Source organism: Triticum aestivum, chromosome 7A (assembly GCF_018294505.1).
Source record: "Triticum aestivum cultivar Chinese Spring chromosome 7A, IWGSC CS RefSeq v2.1, whole genome shotgun sequence".
Classification (NCBI taxonomy): Eukaryota; Viridiplantae; Streptophyta; class Magnoliopsida; order Poales; family Poaceae; genus Triticum; species Triticum aestivum.
This window is the reverse complement of record NC_057812.1, coordinates 199,571,641-199,592,515: the sequence shown is the minus strand read 5'-3', so window position 1 is coordinate 199,592,515 and position 20,875 is coordinate 199,571,641. Positions and strand designations below refer to the sequence as shown.

At 45.4% G+C, this 20,875-nt stretch overlaps 1 protein-coding gene across 1 annotated transcript; it reads left to right on the top strand.

Annotated features, from left to right (window-relative positions):
- Positions 1-16,901: 16,901 nt before the first annotated feature.
- On the top strand, positions 16,902-19,827 carry LOC123146969 (anthranilate O-methyltransferase 1-like). The gene is made up of 3 exons (XM_044566225.1): positions 16,902-17,476; positions 18,674-18,943; positions 19,348-19,827. The coding sequence occupies exons 1-3, from the start codon at positions 17,066-17,068 to the stop codon at positions 19,711-19,713; spliced, it is 1,047 nt and encodes a 348-aa protein (XP_044422160.1). The 5' UTR covers positions 16,902-17,065; the 3' UTR covers positions 19,714-19,827.
- Positions 19,828-20,875: the final 1,048 nt, after the last annotated feature.

Sequence of the window (20,875 nt, the reverse complement as noted above, 5' to 3'; positions counted from 1 at the left end):
TTATACTTTTTTGGAAAAAAGTTGCTTGTAAAAAATTTCCTTGTCCAAACTTTGTTTGTGACGCATAAATTCAAATACCCAATTCATTTGGGGGCTTCCTTCATGAAGCTTTTCCACTTGCATATGATTATACTTGTACGGCTTCGTTCCTTGTTCGTGTATTACGCCACAATATGCACCATATTGACTTAAGCGATTTGCAAGCTGGGTTGCCTCGCTCCTGTGTTTACCCCTACGTTCCCGATTGTTCGGCTAGGGAGTAAAGGGAGCACCTCTGCGATTGTCACGATCGGGTCGCCCGAGCCGGACCTCAGACTGGGTGAAGCCGAAAGCTAGCGCTCTTATAGTTTTCAATGATGGTCGGCACACAACGGAACTCATGAGTACAAAAAATCTATTGCACAAGTCTCATAATAACAATGAGCACCGAAGAAAGGTATCGGTGGGGGTACTATTTTCTTCGAAGATGCTTCTTACACTTCACGGTAATATAGCATAAGTTCCCTGAGCGCGCTTTGTCTGTTACAGCCTTATGGCCTGATTGCCTGGTTATTGGAAACACCGTCGATATTCTCGACCGATGGAGTACATAACACTTTTCGGTCCTTGACCGAAGAGGGAGAAGCTGACGGTCGGTTAAGACGCGTTTAAAGTTCGGTTGAACATAGATATGATATAAGTACTTCGGTACATGCAATCATTCTTCTACCCAAGTCACTTGGGGGCTCTTAAGTTTATTTGAGCCGTTTTATAATAAGTGTTCTTCTTCTTAGTCGTTGCAAAGTTTTATTATTATTATTTATCACTCCTTTTTTCGACACGAGTGTGCGGTCACTAGCCGGGGAGCCTAATTTCTCTCTCAAAGCCGCTAGAGTTTAGTTTGCTAAACTGGCCTGATGAGAAGTACTCCGCCCTCGGGATAGGAGGTTGAAGCCGTAGGCTGACCCGCTCGAAGTCTTGAGATAGGATGTATCATGTTAAAGCACGACAGAAGCACTTCTTTTTTCTAAGACCAACTTTCGGATTGGCACCGAACACTTGATATTGTTCGGACGTCATGTTTTTACTGACGTTTCTTGGTTTTCCAAGCTTTTTGGCACTTTTAAACTATTTGTGCTTTTCCAGCATTAGTCTCGCAGTGCAACGCCGGACACCTTTAGGGATTCGGCAAAAACATTCTCAGATATTGCTATATATGCATCGGTTTCGAATTGTGTCTTCGGTCAATAGTTGGGTTGCCCGGCTCCTGCACTTGCTTCCTACGTTCCGTTTTGTTCGGCTAGGCGTGCAAAGGGAGAACCACTGCGATTGTGCTTCCAGCTCACATGGTTAAGCACCTCAGTGGAGAAAGCCGAAAACTGACTTTCACAATAAGCGTAAACTGGTCAGCGATCCGATGACTATGTTAAATGATGGGCCGTTCATAACATTGGCCGAAGTGTTTACGGCTTGACCCCGACTGTCGCCGAACACTACCGGGGGCTATTAACTGGCCTCCCAAACTAAATCCTCAATATTTTGCTCTTACATTAGAGCTGAGGTTTAATGATCATGCTTAGCATGACAACCCAAAGAAAGGAACCGATAGCGGGACTATTTTCTTTGGAAGACATTTCTTCTGTTAAACAGTAATATAACTCTCTGCGTACCTTTGTTTATAAAACCGTATGGCCAGATTGCCTTGTTTGTTGTAAATCTTTGCCCTCATAAAGGCTTTATAAAGTAGGACAAACACTCCTCGGCTACTGGCCGAGGAGGTGGAAGCCGATGGTCGGTCAACAAAGTTTTGTACAATGCGGATCCGAGCATTAATGACGTAAAGTACTTGGATACATAGAGTCATTACACATAATTTGTGATTTTACTATGGATATTGATCCTTAATTCGGCCACCCGTGCCCGCATTAAGGCTCGGGGGCTACTGGGCTTCGGGCTTATTATTTACAAATATTAAAGGGGCACATTGATCCCCTGATCTGGTGTTACCACCCGACCAGTGTCTCGGGGGCTACTGCATTGCTTGTCCAATGCAGAAAATTTTATGTGCAATATAGTTTCCGAGGAGATTTTGATCCTCAGGTTGGTCGGCCGCACCCAACCTGAGTCTCGAGGACTGAGCACGCCGCTTTTAGTGTCCCGAAGTATTCTGCCGAGCTTGGACTTGATCCTCAGGCCGATTTTGCAAATCAACCTGAGTCTCAGCGGCTACTGGGATCAGCGGTCTTACGTCATCCTTCAGGTGCATCTCGGGTTTTAGACCGATACACACCTTGAGGGCTACTGGCTATATATCTCGGCAGAGAATAAATTGCACCAATAAAAAATATTCACAAAAATCGGCCCACATTCGGGGTGGTGCACCACCTCGGAAGCAGCCCGGCATAAAGCTCGGGCGCTAGTGGCTGGCTCCATAGAGGGCATTTCCGGCATTAAGCTCGGCTAAACTCCTTCAAACTTCTTTGAACCAAGGTGATTTACGACACCTCGGATATAGTCCGGCGTTGGAGCTCGGATACAGTCCGGCGTTGGAGCTCGGATATACAGTCCGACGTTGGAGCTCGGATACATAGTCCGGCATTGGAGCTTGGATACATTCTGGCGTTAGAGCTGGGAAGCGGTCCGGCGTTGGTGCTCGGTTGCAAAAGATACCTTGAATACAGTCCGGCGTTGGAGCTCGGACGCAAGAGGACGCTGCCGCCCGGGAACAACTTCAAACCCGAGGTGTGGCATAAAAATAACAAGGCATTGTTAAAGTCCGGAAACTTAAAGGGGCTCCTCGGATACCCGACGTGTAAACTCGTCGAATGCATTTCGGCGATCCTCAAGATCGAAGATAAAGAAGATTTGTTGAACCAGTTTTCAAGACCGACGACCGAAGATGAAGAATAGTTCGGAAGAATCGAGGAGCGTCCCTAACTTGAAGACCGGTTCAGGGGGCTACTGACGGTGTCCTGGACTAGGGGGTACTCACCATGTCGGCTCCCGATCTATTAGATTGGGCCGAGGCCCCCCATGGCCGTATACTCATGGGCCAGTTCGGACAGCTGCCGCATACAAGGAAGATTCCACAAAGACTTGGCGATCAAGACAAGGACTTCTCCCCACCGGCGTTTTCGGCTAGGACTCTTGTTAACCTAGGCCTCTGGTGCATTATATAAACCAGGGCCAGGCTAGTCGATAGAATATACAACATACAATCAACAATCATACCATAGGCTAGCTTCTAGGGTTTAGCCTCTCTGATCTCGTGGTAGATCTACTCTTGTACTACCCATATCATCAATATTAATCAAGTAGGACGTAGGGTTTTACCTCCATCGAGAGGGCCCAAACCTGGGTAAAACTTCGTGTCCCCTGCCTCCTGTTACCATCCGGCCTAGACGCACAGTTCGGGACCCTCTACCCGAGATCCGCCGGTTTTGACACCGACAACTGCCCTCCACTCGGTAAGATTTTTTCAAACTTAGGCGAGTACTAGAGTACAGCTAAGTCTCCTAGTGGGAGAACTTGGGCGAGTACTGGACCGCAGCTAAGCCCCCCGAGTGGGAGGATTGCTCTCCACTCGATAGGATTTTTTCAAACTTAGGCAAGTACTGGACTGCAGCTAAGCCTCCTAGTGAGAGAACTTAGGCGAGTACTGGACTGTAGCTAAGCCCCCGAGTGGGAGGATTGCTCTCCACTCGGTAGGATTTTTTCAAACTTAGGCGAGTACTGGACTGCATCTAAGTCTCCTAGTGGGAGAACTTGGGCGAGTACTGGACTGCAGCTAAGCCTCCGAGCGGGAGGATTGCTCTCCACTCAGTAGGATTTTTTCAAACTTAGGTGAGTACGGGACTGCAACTAAGTCTCTTAGTGAGTGAACTTAGGCGAGTACTGGACTGCAGCTAAGTCCCCGAGTGGGAGGATTGCTCTCCACTCGGTAAGATTTTTTCAAACTTAGGCGAGTACCGGACTGCAGCTAAGTCTCCTAGTGAGAGAACTTAGGCGAGTACTGGACTGCAGCTAAGCCCCCGAGTGGGAGGATTGCTCTCTACTCAGTAGGATTTTTTCAAACTTAGGCGAGTATTGGACTGCAGCTAAGTCTCTTAGTGAGAGAACTTAGGCGAGTACTGGACTGCAGCTAAGCCCCCGAGTGGGAGGATTGCTCTCTACTCGGTAGGATTTTTTCAAACTTAGGCGAGTACTGGACTGCAGCTAAGCCTTCTAGTGGGAGAACTTAGGTGAGTACTGGACTGCAGCTAAGGCCCCGAGTGGGAGGATTGCTCTCCACTCGGTAGGATTTTCTTTTGAACTTAGGCGAGTACTCGACTGCAGCTAAGCCTCCTAGTGGGAGAACTTAGGCGAGTACTGGACTGCAGCTAAGCCCCCGAGTGGGAGGATTGCTCTCCACTCGGTAGGATTTTCTTTCGAACTTAGGCGAAACGGATTCGCGACTAAGCCCACCCACTGGGGGATTTCAGAAGTAAATAAGAACACAACAATCGAATGATAGGACCATAAGCTCTTGTCTTTGATAAACAAATTACAAAGGTGTTTCTTATTACATTTTATTCAAATGAGTGCTTAAGTATAAAAGGGGCGGAGCAGCTCCGCGTTCCAAGCCCGTTGTCGGTGTCAAAACCGGCGGATCTCAGGTAGGGGGTCCCGAACTGTGCGTCTAGGCCGGATGGTAACAGGAGGCAGGGGACACGAAGTTTTACCCAGGTTCGGGCCCTCTCGATGGAGGTAAAACCCTATGTCCTGCTTGATTAATATTGATGATATGGGTAGTACAAGAGTAGATCTACCACGAGATCAGAGAGGCTAAACCCTAGAAGCTAGCCTATGGTATGATTGTTGATGTGTATGTTCTATATTCTATCGACTAGCCTGGCCCTGGTTTATATAATGCACCAGAGGCCTAGGTTAACAAGAGTCCTAGCCGAATACACCGGTGGGGAGAAGTCCTTGTCTTGATCGCCAAGTCTTTGTGGAATCTTCCTTGTATGCGGCAGCTGTCCGAACTGGCCCATGAGTATACGACCATGGGGGGCCTTGGCCCAATCTAATAGACCGGGAGACGACATGGTGAGTACCCCCTAGTCCAAGACACTGTCACCCGTGGCTCGTCTTTCTGATGCTGAATACTGTAAAGATGGTATGCTCCGTTGTGGAGAACTTTGGTGATGATGAAGGGGCCCTCCCAAGTCGGGGCAAGCTTGTGTGGTTTCTGTTGATCCACTCGAAGAACCAGGTCTCCTTCTTGAAAGGCTTGACCCCTCACATTTCTGGCATGGAATCGACGCAAGTCTTGTTGATAAATGGTCGACCGGATCAAGGTCATCTCTCTTTCCTCCTCTAAGAGATCGATTGAATCTTGCCAGGCCTGTTCTGCTTCCTCTTTGGATAAGAGCTCGACTCGGGGTGCATTGTGGAGCAGGTCACTTGGCAGAACAACTTCGGCTCCATAGACTAAGAAGAAAGGAGTTCGTCCGGTTGACCAATTAGGAGTTGTCCTTAAACCCCACGGAACTGATGGAAGTTCATCAACCCAAGCGCCTGCTGCGTGTTTGAGATGACGCATCAGTCGGGGTTTTAGTCCTTTGAGAATTAGGCCATTGGCTCTTTCTGCTTGTCCGTTCGAGTGCGGGTGAGCGACTGAAGCATAGTCGACTTGAGTGCCCTGAGAGGCGCAGAAAGCTCTGAACTCATCTGAATCGAAGTTCACCCTATTGTCCATGATGATGCTATGTGGGACTCCATATCTAAATGTCAATTCTCTGATAAAACTGACAGCGGTGCTAGCATCAAGGTTCTTGATAGGTTTAGCTTCGATCCATTTGGTAAACTTGTCGACTGCCATGAGCACATGAGTGAAGCTGCTCCTCCCAGTTCTCAGTGGTCCAACCATATCCAGTCCCCAAACAACAAAGGGCCAGATGAGGGGGATGGTCTTCAGGGCTGACGCTGGCTTGTGAGACATATCGGAGTAAAACTGGCAGCCTTCACATCTGTCGACTATATCTTTCGCCATTTCATTTGCTCGTGGCCAATAGAATCCAGCTCGGTATGCTTTAGCCACGATGGCCCGAGAGGACGCATGATGACCACAGGTCCCCGAGTGGATGTCATTGAGGATCATTTGACCTTCTTCTGGTGTTATGCATTTCTGACCGACTCCAGTCACGCTTTCCCTGAACAATTGTCCTCTTATCATAGTAAAGGCCTTGGATCGACGGACGATCTGTCGAGCCTCTTCTTCATCCTCTGGGAGTTCTTTCCTGAGGATGTACGCAATGTAGGGCACCGTCCAGTCGGGAGTAATGGCCAGAACCTCCATGATCAGGTCGACCACGGCTGGGACCTCGACTTCAGTTGGATCTGTGGCGCTCTTAGGTTGCGGGGGCTCTTCAATAAAAGGATCTTCCTGAACTGTCGGCGAGTGAATATGCTCCAAAAACACATTGCTGGGAATGGCTTCTCTCTTGGAACCTATTTTTGCCAAGTCATCGGCTGCTTGATTTTTCAGTCGGGGTATGTGGTGGAGTTCTAACCCCTCAAACTTCTTCTCAAGCTTTCTCACCGCGTTGCAGTAACCAGTCATGGCTGGGCTTCTGACGTCCCACTCCTTCATCACTTGATTAACTACCAAATCTGAGTCGCCATAGACCATGTGGCGACGGACGCCGAGTGATATGGCCATGCGCAACCCATACAGGAGTGCTTCATATTCTGCTTCATTGTTGGAGGAATCAAAGTGAATCTGGAGGACATATCTGAGACTGTCTCCTCGGGGGGATACCAGAACTACCCCAGCACCAGAACCATTCAGCATTTTGGATCCGTCAAAGAACATGGTCCAGTGCACCAGAACCATTCAGAACTTGAGTCGGCAGTTGCTGTTCGATCCACTCGGCGAGGAAATCTGCTATTGCTTGGGACTTGATAGCTTTCTTTGCCTCAAACTTGATATCCAAGGGACGGAGTTCAATCGCCCATTTTGCCACTCGACTAGTTACATCTCTGTTGTGCAGTATCTCTGACAATGGAGCATCGCTGATGACTGTAACAGAGTGATCCGAGAAATAGTGTGCAACCTTCTTCGTGGTCATGTAAATCCCATAGACAAGCTTCTGATAATGAGGATATCTCTACTTTGACGGGGTCAGGACTTCAGAAATATAATAAACTGGGCGTTGAACTTTATAAGCTTTTCCTTCTTCTTCCCGCTCGACCGTAAGTACTGTACTGACGACTTGTCCAGTGGTTGTTATATAAAGCAGTAGAGGCTCTGATGATTAGAGCAGCAAGCACCGGCTGGGTGGAAAGCAGGGCTTTTAGCTCTGCAAACGCTGCATCAGCTTCTGGGGTCCACTCAAACTTATCTGATTTCTTCATCAGTCGGTAAAGAGGTAGCGCCTTTTCACCGAGGCGAGAAATGAATCGACTTAGGGCGGCCAAGCAACCAGTAAGCTTCTAGACATCATGCACACGCACAGGGCATTTCATTCGGAGTATAGCTCCTACTTTCTCTGGGTTAGCATCGATCCCTCGTTCGGAAACAAGGAAACCGAGTAACTTTCCGCCTGGAACTCCAAACGTGCACTTTGATGGATTGAGCTTGATATCATACCTTCTGAGGTTGGCAAAAGTTTCAGCAAGGTCAGTCAGTAGGTCAGAACCTTTACGTGACTTGACCACAATGTCATCCATGTATGCTTCCACATTCCGACTGATCTGAGTGAGCAGGCACTTCTGAATCATCCGCATGAATGTGGCTCTGGCATTCTTCAAACTGAATGGCATTGTGACATAACAGAAGAACCCAAACGGGGTGATAAAAGCTGTCTTTATCTTGTCGGGTCATTATAGACGGATCTAGTGGTATCTGGAGTAGGCGTCCAAAAAGGACAAACGCTCGCACCCTGCAGTCGAGTCGACTATCTGATCGATGCGAGGGAGAGGAAAGTGATATTTCGGGCAGGCCCGATTGATATGCTTGAAATCAATGCACATGCGAAGTGAGTCATCTTTCTTTGGGACCATGACAACATTGGCTAACCACTCGGAGTGGTAAATCTCTCGGATAAACTCAGCTGCCAAAAGCCGAGCCACCTCTTCACCGATTGCCTTTCTTTTCTGGATGGCGGACCGTCGAAGATGCTCTTTAACTGGTTTCACCTTCGGGTCGACTCGAAAACGATGCTCAGCCAGTCCCCTGGGAACACCCGGCATGTCAGAAGGATTCCATGCACAGATGTCCCAGTTCTCACGGAGGAACTGGATGAGTGCTTCTTCCTATTTGGAGTCGAGTGTGGTTGAAATGTGAGTCGGAGCAGCATTGGGATCTGTCGGGTGAATGTGAATCGACTTCGTTTCACCAGACGACTCGAATGTTGAATCTGTGGCTAGCTTCTTGGCTCGCAGCAAGTCACTCGGATCTGCATTTTTCTGGTATTCTTGCAATTCTACCACGGCCATCTGGGCATTGGCGATCTTTGAGCCCTTCTGGAAGCACTCTTCTGCCTTCTTCCGGTTACCAGAGATAGTGATCACTCCTCTGGGACTAGGCATCTTCAGTTTGAGGTACACGTAACATGGTCGAGCCATAAATCGTGCATAAGCTGGCCTACCCAGAATTGCATGATAAGCACTCTGGAAATCCACAACTTTTTGGAATCACTGAAAACCACGTCGAGCGCAATCTGACCGAGGGGTGCAGCCTTCTTGCTTGGAATGACCCCATGGAAACTCATATGGCTTTCACTGAGTCTGGACATCGAAATGCCCATTCCCTTCAACGTCTCTACATATAGTATGTTCAGGCCACTGCCACCGTCCATCAGGACCTTTGTCAGTCGAGTGCCTTCGACCACCGGGTCGACCACCAGTGCTTGCCTCCCAGGGGTGGCGATGTGCACTGGATGGTCAGACTGGTCGAATGTAATGGAAGTCTGCGACCACTTCAAGTAACTGGGTGTCACCGGAGCAACCATGTTCACTTCCCTGTTGATGACTTTCAATCGACTTTTGCTCTCAACGTCAGCAAAAATCATCAGAGTGGAATTCACGTGGGGATAACCATCATCATCCTCTCCCTCATCCTCGGCCTTGTCTGCTTCCTTCTCCTTTTCCTTGGGTTGTTTCTCTCGGAACTGCTGGATTAGGAGCCGACACTGCCGAGTGGTGTGCTTCGGGTAAATCAAATTACCTTCTTCATCATTTTTGGTGTGGATATGGCACGGCAGATCCAACACGTCTTTTCCATCTTGATCTTTTACTTTCTTGGGGTTCCACGACCCTTTGGGCTTCCCCTTGAACTTTCCTTGAACCACAACCAAGGCTTCACCGGGAGCAGCTGGCTTGGCCTTGCGCTTCTGTTTCCGACCGGAGTTTCCTCCTCCGACTTCGTGGGCGACTGCTTTGTGCTTGCAACTCCGAAGTCGCTCTTCTTCTTCACCATTGGCATACTTGGTGGCAATTTCCATCATCCGAGCCAGAGTCATATTTCCTGTCCGGCCGAATTTCATATTCAATTCCCGATACCTGACGCCTTCCTTAAAGGCACAAATTGCCTGATGATCTGACACATCTTCTACCGTGTGGTGTAGGGTGATCCATCTCTGGATATAATCCCTCAAAGTTTCATTCGGTTTCTGAACACAACACTGTAATTCTGTCAAACCTGCCGACCGTTTGCAAGTGCCCTCGAATGTTCTGACAAACACTCGGGCGAGATCTTCCCAAGTATAGATGCTGCCAGGCGCTAACTGATCCAGCCATGCTCTAGCCGAGCCCTCCAACATCAGAGGAAGGTGTTTCATGGCCACTTCATCATTGCCGCCACCAATCTGGACAACCACTCGGTAGTCTTCAAGCCAAGTGTCAGGCTTGGACTCTCCGGTGAACTTACTGACTCCAGACGCCAACCTGAAGTTGGGGGGAATCACCGCAGCTCTGATAGCTCTGCTGAAGCACTTTGGACCAGAGACATGCACCCCGTTGCTGGTTTGCGGATCTCTATCATGGCCCTCTTGGTGAACTCTATTTCTGTCGACGAAGCCCTGCACGAGAATAGATCTCTCATCAAAGCCTGGCTCCCTGGGGTCGACTGGAATACCTCATCCGACACTGTGAGGGCGTCTGTCTTCATGTGGCCGAGGCACGTATGACCCACTCCTTGGAGGAGGCGTGGGCACTCGACGACGATCATCGCGATCGGCACGGCGATCATACTGCTCTCGGTTTCTGTACTGATCACGCCGATCTCCATGTCCCTCACGCCTCGGGGGCAATCTTGGGCTATGGGCCAACTGAACTGTGTCTGCGACCATGGATCTGCTATGGATCCTATTCCGCGACTGAGATACGACCGTATTCTGCTCTCCCGCTGCCCGGAGCAAGGCTCTGATCTGCACCAGACCTCGGCCACCTTCTGATTGGGAAGCTTGGATCGACTCTGCTATCCAGGCAGCAGCTGCTAGATTCTGGATCGGTGTTCGGTATACCTGAGTCGGAGGTGGAAAAAGATGGTGCTGACTGGACTTAGGAGCACGTTGTCGAGCGCGATCGTCGAGTGCGTGCTGGAGGTTCTCCAGTCGAGTGCGCTCAGCCAGGTTGGTCAAGCGCGCCTACTCCAAGGCCTGGGCCTCAGGGGTTTCTCCAACTATAGGAGTATGCAATGCATCCATGTTCCGGCGGCGAAGTTCCTCCCTCTGCTACGAGGAGAGGGGTTCGGGGCGGTACTCCTCGTGAACGTGCGACGGATCACCGTTCCCGTCGCCTTCGTCTTCACGGTTGAAGCCACGAGGGCTACGTGGTCCATTGACCATCAGGACTTCTGCCGCCGGGTCACTGCTGTTGCACTCGGATGCAGTCTCTACGGAGCCAGTCGACAGATCGAACAGGCCGTAGAGAGTTTCGTCGGGCTCGATCGCCGCGACTTGAGGGGTGGCCGAATAGCGGGCCATCGCATTCTTCACCCACCGCTGAAGCCTCGACCGACCGGAGCGTTTGCTCCGGCGGGCCGCAGGGAGAGGGAAAGCTGCTGGAGTCGACTGATACTTGGTCGACGGCTGCCGCAGGAGGACGCCGCGGACGCACGCGCGCAAGTTTGTCGCCCCGCGGGTGAGGAGCGCGACGGCGTCTAGTGGTGCCTCCTGAAGCCAAGTGGAGTCGTCGGCAACAAACACGAGCGCGCCGAGACGGATCTCGCGGCCCTCAGCCAAACCTCCGCCTGGAACCATGATGAAGGGGATCGGAAAAATTGCAACTTCTGCAACAAGTCGCTAAGACACCTGACCCACGGTGGGCGCCAACTGTCGTGGTTCTAAGACTGACAGTAGAATAGGGGGGTAGGAATGTAGAGGCAAGATCCTAGCTATGGAGGAGTTGTACACACGAGTTTCACGAGTTCAGGCCCTTCTCGGAGGAAGTAACAACCCTACGTCTCAGAGCCCGGAGGCGATCGATTGAATATATACGTGTGAATTACAGAAAGTGCGAACCCCTGTTCCAGAGGAGGGGGTGGCTTATATAGAGTACGCCAGGACCCCAGCTCCCCTCCGTTACACAAGGTTCAATGCTCATAAAGGAGGGGCGTTACTAGTAACGTCTGCAGTAAAGTGTTGTAAATGCCCATAAAGCTATGGTTTAAGTCCTGACCATTGCAGAGTGGAGGGTTTCTCATCTTCTGGTGGTCGAGTGTCTTCAATGTGGTCGAGTGAGCACATCTTCACGGTCGAGTGGATGATGGTTTCTCTTCGACTGCTTCTGATTCTTTGTAGAGATGTCCTTGGGGAGGGTACGTTGGACAGATCCATGACCCTACCCTAGGTACATAGCTTCATCAATGTGCAATAGAGAAAATGCCCCCACCCTTTGTTTACACGTGGTCGACATATGTGCAATTAGGGTTTTTTCTCTCTCTCTAAAAACAAACTGAAACACAACCATCACCCACCCACCAATTAGTTGTACACGACGCACAAAGGCAGCTGCAAGTCCTAGGTGTGCACCTGTAGTTGCACGAGGGATTTAAACTAAGGGAGGAAGAAAAAAAATTGCTTCTCTATCAACCCACTCAACCTTAGTTGTGCGTGGTCATGCAGGCATGCAACTGCATTGCGCGTTCCCCACCTCTGTGCCAACCTCCTACCCATGAAACCTAGTCGTGCATGGCCGCGTGGACATGCAGCTGTAATTGTGTGTTTTAGGTGTTGTGCAATCATAGTCGCATATGGGTCATATGGGTGCACAACTAAGGGGAAAATAAAAAATGCATCATCACCCCCTTTCCATGCAACCCTACCTGCGCGTGATCGTGCAAGGCTGCGACTGCATGGGCCATGGGCCATAAATAGGCCTAGAAGCACCATGGGTTTTAAATAGGCCCAGAAACACCACATGTCATTAATGGGACGAAATATACCAGGGGACAAATATGGGCCCAAGGATACCACGGGCCACATATGGTCCAAAAGGATCAATATGTTCAATGACTCATGGACTAGTAATGGGTTGAATTCACACATGTCCTAGTGAGTCGTATGGCCCCGAGCCACAAATTGGCCATCTACAAGTAGGTCGTTAGGGGGGCATCCATGGGCCAGAACCGCTAAGATTTGACTAAGGCATATGGGCCTTAAATAGCCCTTTGAGTGGGCCAACCTTTTTAACTAACATGATCTATTGGGCCGTGTCACGTTTCGGCACTTCATAGGCACAGATGGTCCATCGCACGTGCGACATTTGTTCCAACAATGAGCCGATGTGTGGATCCGTTTGCCAAAAGAAAGCCGACACGTGGAGGATCAGTAAGAGGCCATGTCGTTAACGGTTATCGGATCCGAACCACACACTCGTTAGCTTAATGACAACCCGTTACAGTTGTTGTCGTGTGTCAGTTACCATTGACGAAACACTTTCGTGACGCGTCTTTTCTGTCATGGAAGAGCACACTTCCATGATGAAAAATTGATTGTTGTCATAAAATTCATAAACGACAACAAATAGTATGATCATCTTGATTCTATCATATAAACGTCATGGATGTACATTGATGACAAAAAGTGACCTACACTATGACAAACCTGTGTCCTCACGAGTGTTTTTTCTGTAGTATCATCATATACTTGAATGTGCTGCAACAAATTTAAAAATTCAGTGATTTTGTTAGGTTGACATGGCCAATAAATGTTTGTTACAATCCAAGAGCTTCTAGTGTGAACTTAAGTAAATTGAACAGAGAGAGAAAACTCATTTTCAAAAATCTTTTCCCCATGAAAGTAATTCATTCCATGCAATCAAAAATCCTCCAAAAGCTCCAATAGATGGAGAAGTTCAAATTATGTATTCTTCCCACAACTTTCTCAGGTAAGCGATATCAAAATATTAGTTTTTTAGTTTCTTGTAAGCATAAGATCGATCAACAGATTCCTCAATTTATTGGACAGGGCTAGCAATTTAGCTTTATCGTTTAATCCTCCGATGTTCCAGTTTAGAATATTCACATTCTATCGATTTTGTTATGAAGAAATGACAGTGGGTCAATAGACAAAATGATAGATACTCGTATAACCGGAAGATTTATTAGAAAAAATGCAAGTCTATGATGTTGCCCATGGATTTCATGCAAACAAAAGATTTACGATGATCCACTACAGAGGTTTGGAACTAAAGTCTATTTATTGCAAGCATCCAAAAGTTATCCATGGCACTAAAGTCTATTTATCACAAGCATCCAAAAGTTATCCATGGCATAAAGTACTTAATAGGTTCAGCTAACATTTGATAGACCCCTTTCTTCTGGTGTAACCTCTTTTTCTTATTTTACCTGGTCTTGAGAATATCCTTGGTAGTAACCTTCTGAGGGAGTAGTTCACATACTTGTAGGGTTGTGCTTGTTCACTTGTCTTTTTGCAAGGGTTTTCACCCAGTCTTGCATGATTTAATTGGATAACCCACATGTGCTTAATTAGTGGATGAGGCAAAAAAGTGCCCCTATTTTAAAGAAAATATATAAAATAAATAAGGGTGTCCCTTGCAGCCCTTGCTCTGTTACTTGCAACCAAAATGTGTAAGAAATATTCTGACCATGCAGTTAGATGGTATCCCTTGTTTTTCTACTTCCTATGTCAGAAAGAGCAAAGAGATGCTATTACATCCAAAAGTGAGTAGCATGTGCGACTTCCTTGCTGAAACTCTCATGTCTCTGGTACAGAAAGTACAATACAATCTACTGATGAGTCTAGTCAAGGCTCAGTAGATATGTAATGCTACTTTATGGATGGAGAATTGTTTGCTAAAAAGGTGAATGTAGGATTGTTGCTCATATTTACCAGCTGAAAACATGCATGGGAATTGATATAAATTCTACTCAAGTACTAGTTTTTGAAATGTGTGGCGAGGCCTTTTGGAGAAGGAGAAGTTGATTGCTTTCAGCCTTCCATTCTACATGTCATCCATGGATGAATTGACGGACATGGTCAAGGAGAACGGGCTCTCTAACATTGAACACACGTGTGTCTCCAAATCAAGCTGGGATCCACATGATGATGATACATACATTGAAGTGGTGTTGGACTACGCTGACAGAATGTTTCCCAAGTGCATAAGGGCAGTGATGGAGCTGATGATGAAGGAGCACTTCAGAGAGGCCATTTTTATGCGATGTTCATAGTTTATGCCACGGTGGTCACCAAACACCTCTAGAAAGCAAAGGACAAGTACTCACTAGAAGCTTCCATTGAAGGCCAAGGACCGAGAAAACAATCTCACTCGTTAGTCAGGGTCACCTCAGTATGAATAAACATGGGAAATTCGTTATTTACCGCTCAATTCCTTGGCATGTTACTCAGGATTTGTTAGTAACGAATTTTATATCATACACTATGCCGGAAGTCATATCATTTACTATATTTGTTTAAAGGTTCGAAAGATATTTTCTTAATGATTTTGTGCATTTTTGGTTGGTGTAGAGGCCAAGAGTCAAGAATCCTTAATATCCGTGCCACTACCAAGAGATTGTTTCTTTGGTTCAACATTATGAGGTTCCCATATATTATGCCTAATTATCATCCATAGTCTTGTTTTCTATTTGTCCATTATTTTGTGATAATTTTTAAAACCCGTAGCTAAAGGCTATCGGAGTGTCATAGATGCCATGATTTCTCAAATCATCGATGATGCCATGATTTATAAAATCATCGATGTTATAAACAATGACCTACAATTGTTTTTAGAAATGGATGCATTTTATCGATTCTCTAAAAGGTACTCCATCCTTACAAAATATAAGACGTTTCTTCATACTCCCTTTGTATCAAATAAGTCTTATATTTCAATACAAAGGAAGTATCACACTGATAAAGCCATAAAAAATCAACATCCTAACCTCCGCTATATAGAGACAAAAAAAAGTTTTACCAAGATAAACACAAAAATCGAACCCACTGGTAATGAACATTCTCGCTAAAACAGAAAGAGAAAATAACAATTCAAGAGATTATCAAGGCGCCGCACTATCCTTTTCAAAAATGATTTAAAAAAGCAATGCCTTTAATGATACTGTGATACAAAGACTAGGCCCCTACTCATACTTGGAAAATGAGTCCCTAGCGACCGTCTTCAACTACAATGGTGTAGCATTGTAGAGACCATACTGAGTCCCGGCCTGGACTTCTTACATTGCAACACAGGATTAGCAGAGCGGACCCATCAATTTATTGCCTTATTTTATGGTTGATGCTATTGCTATGGCCTATTTCTTAAACTCCTGGTCCAGTTTATATTTAACATGATGCTTCGCCCCTGGCTATGTTCATGCTCAACGTAACCAAGGGCGGAGCATCACGTTAAATATAGACTTTGTTTTCAAGCACACGCGCAATCGCGCTTTTTCATTTAAGAAGATAGAGAGGACATTTACAGAGTAATAATTACAAACGCTGGATGCGCAGTTCATAGTTCTAGGCTATTACAAGCTACGTAATGTCTCGCGCCAGCCCACCTACGTTAAATATAGACTAGGCCGGGTGTTTAAGAAATAATCTAGTATAAAGTCCGGGTGTACAATAGTATGTAACTTATATATGAGAATATTTTTCTCTTATAAAGAATGACACAACATATAGAAGTTACATATATAAGGTGAGCTACCAACTCTAAAGCGTAAAACAAGTATGAAACCAATGTGTACAATAGTATGTAACCTATATATGAGAAAAAATTTCCTGTTATAAAAAATGACAACATTATAACAATGAGATATTTACCAACAAGATGAAGCCGCTACAACAAAGCTGAAAGACTTCGAGACGCCTCAACAAATGTCCAAAAACTAATTTGTAACATTTCGAGAGGGATATAAGTTACGTGTAATATTGACTATACACCATATGACCCGACTAAATTATAATAAAAAAGGTAGGCACGTAATTGTCGCATCATAATTAGAAAAAACGTCCATTTGAATTGCATTGGCAGTTCCTTTTAGGCTGGTCACAAAGGGAGCAGTATCATGTATGCCAATTTGACATTTTTGCTGACGTGACATATAATTAAATGAGGAAAAAGAAGATTGAGTATCATGATATGATATTGTGTCATATTAAATGATGTACTAGTATGTGCCATGTATGGCAATAAATAAGATATTATGATACTATGCACCCCTCCTCCCCCATCTTCACTGCTGGGCCCACCTCACTTAATCAAATCTCAGCCAATTTATCCTAACAACCCCGTAAACCCCCATGAATCTCATTACTTCGTGTTTGTGGGGGTGGTGGTCATCCTGGCTCTATAAATAATAGAGCCGTTGTGGTCTATACTGGACACATGGTGCAGTCAATCTAGCAAGCTTGTAGCCCCGAACTTGCAAAGCTAATAGACATCACCCCCCTGAATAGCTATGAAGGAAGCAAGCGGCATTCACATGGTTACCGGCAACGGCGAAAACAGCTACGCCGCAAACTCCAGGCTCCAGGTTTGTTTGTTTTTTAGTTGAGAGGCTCCGGGTTTGTATCCTGCACTGTGTTGCAATTCGCTCTCGTTGCATGAATAATTTGCTGTGTTTCATGCATGTATGCAGGAGAAGGCCATTTTGGAGACAAGGCCGGTGCTTCGTAAGGCCATACAAGAGGTGTGCACGTCGCTCTCCGCCCGACGGAGCACCATGGTCGTTGCTGACCTCGGCTGCTCATCGGGTCCCAACACTCTGCATGTCGTCTCCGAGGTGATTGGCGCGGTCCAATTCTACACTCGGAAATTGGAAGAAGAACGGCGTGCCGTCGAGGTGCAGTTCTTCTTGAATGACCTGCCGGGGAACGATTTCAACCTCGTCTTCCGGTCACTGGAGCAACTTGAACATCTCGGCGGCAAAGAGACGCAGCCCTACTATGTGGCGGGCCTGCTGGGATCCTACTACAGGAAGCTTTTCCCTTCGCGGAGCGTCCATTTCTTCCACTCGTCCTACTCCCTCATGTGGCGCTCTAAGGTATGCATGCATCATATTTACTGCGACGTGATAATTATGTTCTAGTGTTAATATTGTTCACTTTATGTATGTGGTCGTTGCCAGATATGAATGAAGAAAACATGTTAGGTATTGGACCAACTCCAAGATTGTCCATATTAATTTAGGTGTGGTGGATCATGCATAGACCTGAAGGGCACTTTTTTTAGTGAATGCATGCAAAAATGCAAGGCATTCTATTAAATTACAGAGAATGGTCGCTGATTGGAAATTTTTGTCTCCATTGTTGCAAAACTATGGAATTTGCACATGTGGAAAGTTCACGTGCCAACATGAATAAATTTTAAAAACAAAAGCATATGTGTTACAATAATATAAATATAATTTCAATGAGTTTAAACCTATTGGATTAAATTTTACTATGTACTTCCTATATTTAGTCCAAGGTAGCATTTTCCGTAATTGTTTGTATGCTATAATATCCCTTTATTTATAATATACTCCCTCTGTAAACTAATATAAGAGCGTTTAGATCACTACTTAGTGATCTAAACGCTTTTATATTAGTTTACGGAGGAAGTATCATTCAATGCCAATGCGCTGGCACTAAAATGAGCTGTGGTAGTTCTCCCTTTGTATCATTTTACTTTCCATATCAAGAAAATTACGCATACCAAGGAGGAGCTAAGATGGGGTTTTTAGGCTAGAGGTGATGCTAATGCATTGGTTCATGCTAGGGGTGCAGGGCAGCGTCTCGCAAAAACAGCCAGCTAATACAAATCAATCTTTTTGTAAGAATAATACAAATTAATCTAACACACTCTAATCTTTCTAGAACAGAATTTGCTAGTTTAGAATACAAAGCGGGCTGGGTCTGGGCAATCCTTAGTAGTATCCCTAATTCATGCACCCGCTAGTCATAAATACTCATGCTTGCGATGTAATAAAAAATAGAAAAAGAAACTAATATGCAACGTAAATTGAAATGCAGAGAATAAGTTGATGTTCTTGCATAGTAATAACAATGATCAAGATACAAGCTACTAGTCAGCGGTCTGAGCCACTTCGATTTTCTACTAGGGATCAGTGATTAATTGGAGGTGAAAGAGCACTACTACTACTACTACTACTACTACTACTACTACTACTACTACTACTACTACTACTACTACTACTACTACTACTTTAACAATAATGCTATGATACTTAATTACCTAGGTCCCCGAGGAACTCTCAAGCTGCACTCACGTGAACGAAGGCAACATCTACATTAGAAAGACTACCCCACCTATTGTGATTAAGCTGTTCCAAGAACAATTCAAAACGTACTTTGAGTTGTTCCTTGCACTGCGCTCCAAAGAGCTTGTCAATGGAGGCCAAATGTTGCTAACATTTCTTGGAAGAAAGAGTGCAGAGATGATGATGCATGGGGACGTTAGCACCTTATTTGAATTGGTTGCGAAATGTCTCCATTCCTTGGTCCTAAAGGTACATACGTACATGTTGGTTACATCAATGATTTGCTTTGTTTGCGTTTGACGATTACACCATGTTACTCTTTACTAACAAACTTATAATTGCTTATGTAACTTGATATATGCTCCTAAGTTAATTCATTCAAGCATGGAAGCTTTCCATGAACAAAATTTCATCCGTGTAAGACAGTGACATATATTATCGCATGAGAAGCATACAATGTGGAAGTACACATTCTCGTACACGGAAAAGAAAACTTGCAAGTGAAATTTAAAAGTGAGGACAAAAGATTTCATGTGTAAATTAATACAATAATTACATTGGATTTCAAAGATAAAATATTAAGGAAAAACATCTCTACAAAATAAGAGTTCTCAGTACATTCATATCTAAAATATTATTGGGTTGGATGATAGGGCTGTGTGGAGAAGGAGAAGCTGGACACATTCAACCTGCCATACTATGCTCCATCGGTGAAAGAGGTGAAGGCGTTGATCAATGAGAGTAAGCTCTTTGATATTGAGCATGTCAGACTCTTTGAATCCAACTGGTATCCTCAGGACGACTCAGACAGTGATGTGGTACTAGACTATGCTATCGGCGGGGCAAATGTGGCCAAGTGCATAAGGGCCGTGTTGGAGCCACTAATAGTAGACCACTTTGGAGATAACATTATTGAGGAGCTATTCGTGGTGTATGCTTCTGTCGTTGCAAAGCATTTGGAGAAAGTGAAGGCAAAGTACCCCATCATCATGGCATCCTTGAAGAAAGCCATGCACTGAACTGGACACAATGTTCATCGCAATAGGAAAAGGCCATAGTTAAATTGGTGGTATATGCTGAACATTATAAAGTTGACGCCTGCTGTTGTTAAATATTACATTTGTGTTGCTCAACTGTTTTTCGAAGACAAAAGTCTCTCTTTTGTGCTCTATAATGAAAATTAGAAAACTTTTAAAGTTGTAAACAAATTTAAGTACCAATGGTCGATAATCAACCTAGAACTTCTCATGTATTTCATCTTTTCGGGGGAGCAAAGACAAATGTTTCATTGTCAAAATGCTCAAAATACCATATGTCTACTAATGTAAGGGTAACCAAGCTACCACCCCCACCCTCCCCTCCCCCAATGCACATCAGTCTATGCGGGCAACCACAATCTATTTAAATTGGGCCAAAATCATTGATGCTTAATAAATTGGCTTTAAAAATGATTTTTTCTACAAAGCAATAATTTTCAAGAATGGTTATCCACCAACATGGTGTCACTAGGTCTAGTGTAGCAACTATAACAACGAAAGTGGTGTCCAAACCAATGTCCCACATGAAATGGATGGCAATTAAACCTCATCATTGTTGGATTCAACCAATGATGACCATGCATATGGTTTTCACCCTAAAGTTGTAGATCTAGGGCGAGAGGTCTAAAGATTACTGCCTGCACTTCCAAAGCTTTTGGCTGGTAGGTTAGATGGTGGAGATGAGGGGTGGTGGGTGAAAGGCGATTGGGCATCCATTGAAGTGCAACGCAACTATATTGTGTTAGTAGGGAAGTCGTAATTCAGTAGAGCACGCATGTAGGTAGGCGATGAAGGAAATATGCCCTAGAGGCAATAATAAAGTTATTATTTATTTCCTCATATCATGATAAATGTTTATTACTCATGCTAGAATTGTATTAACCGGAAACATAATACATGTGTGAATACATAGACAAACATAGTGTCACTAGTATGCCTCTACTTGACTAGCTCGTTGATCAAAGATGGTTGAGTTTCCTAGCCATAGACATGAGTTGCCATTTGATCAACGGGATCACATCATTAGGAGAATGATGTGATTGACTTGACCCATTTCGTTAGCTTAGCACTTGATCGTTTAAGTTTACTGCTTTTGCTTTCTTCAAGACTTATACATGTTCCTATGACTATGAGATTATGCAAC

Excerpts from the sequence above, each read along its gene's own strand:
- LOC123146969 (XM_044566225.1), top strand. The coding sequence starts at position 17,066 with ATGCAGGAGAAGGCCATTTTGGAGACAAGGCCGGTGCTTCGTAAGGCC. Across the intron at positions 17,477-18,673 it reads CCCTCATGTGGCGCTCTAAG|GTCCCCGAGGAACTCTCAAG; the intron begins GTATGCATGCAT and ends TTAATTACCTAG. Across the intron at positions 18,944-19,347 it reads TCCATTCCTTGGTCCTAAAG|GGCTGTGTGGAGAAGGAGAA; the intron begins GTACATACGTAC and ends GTTGGATGATAG.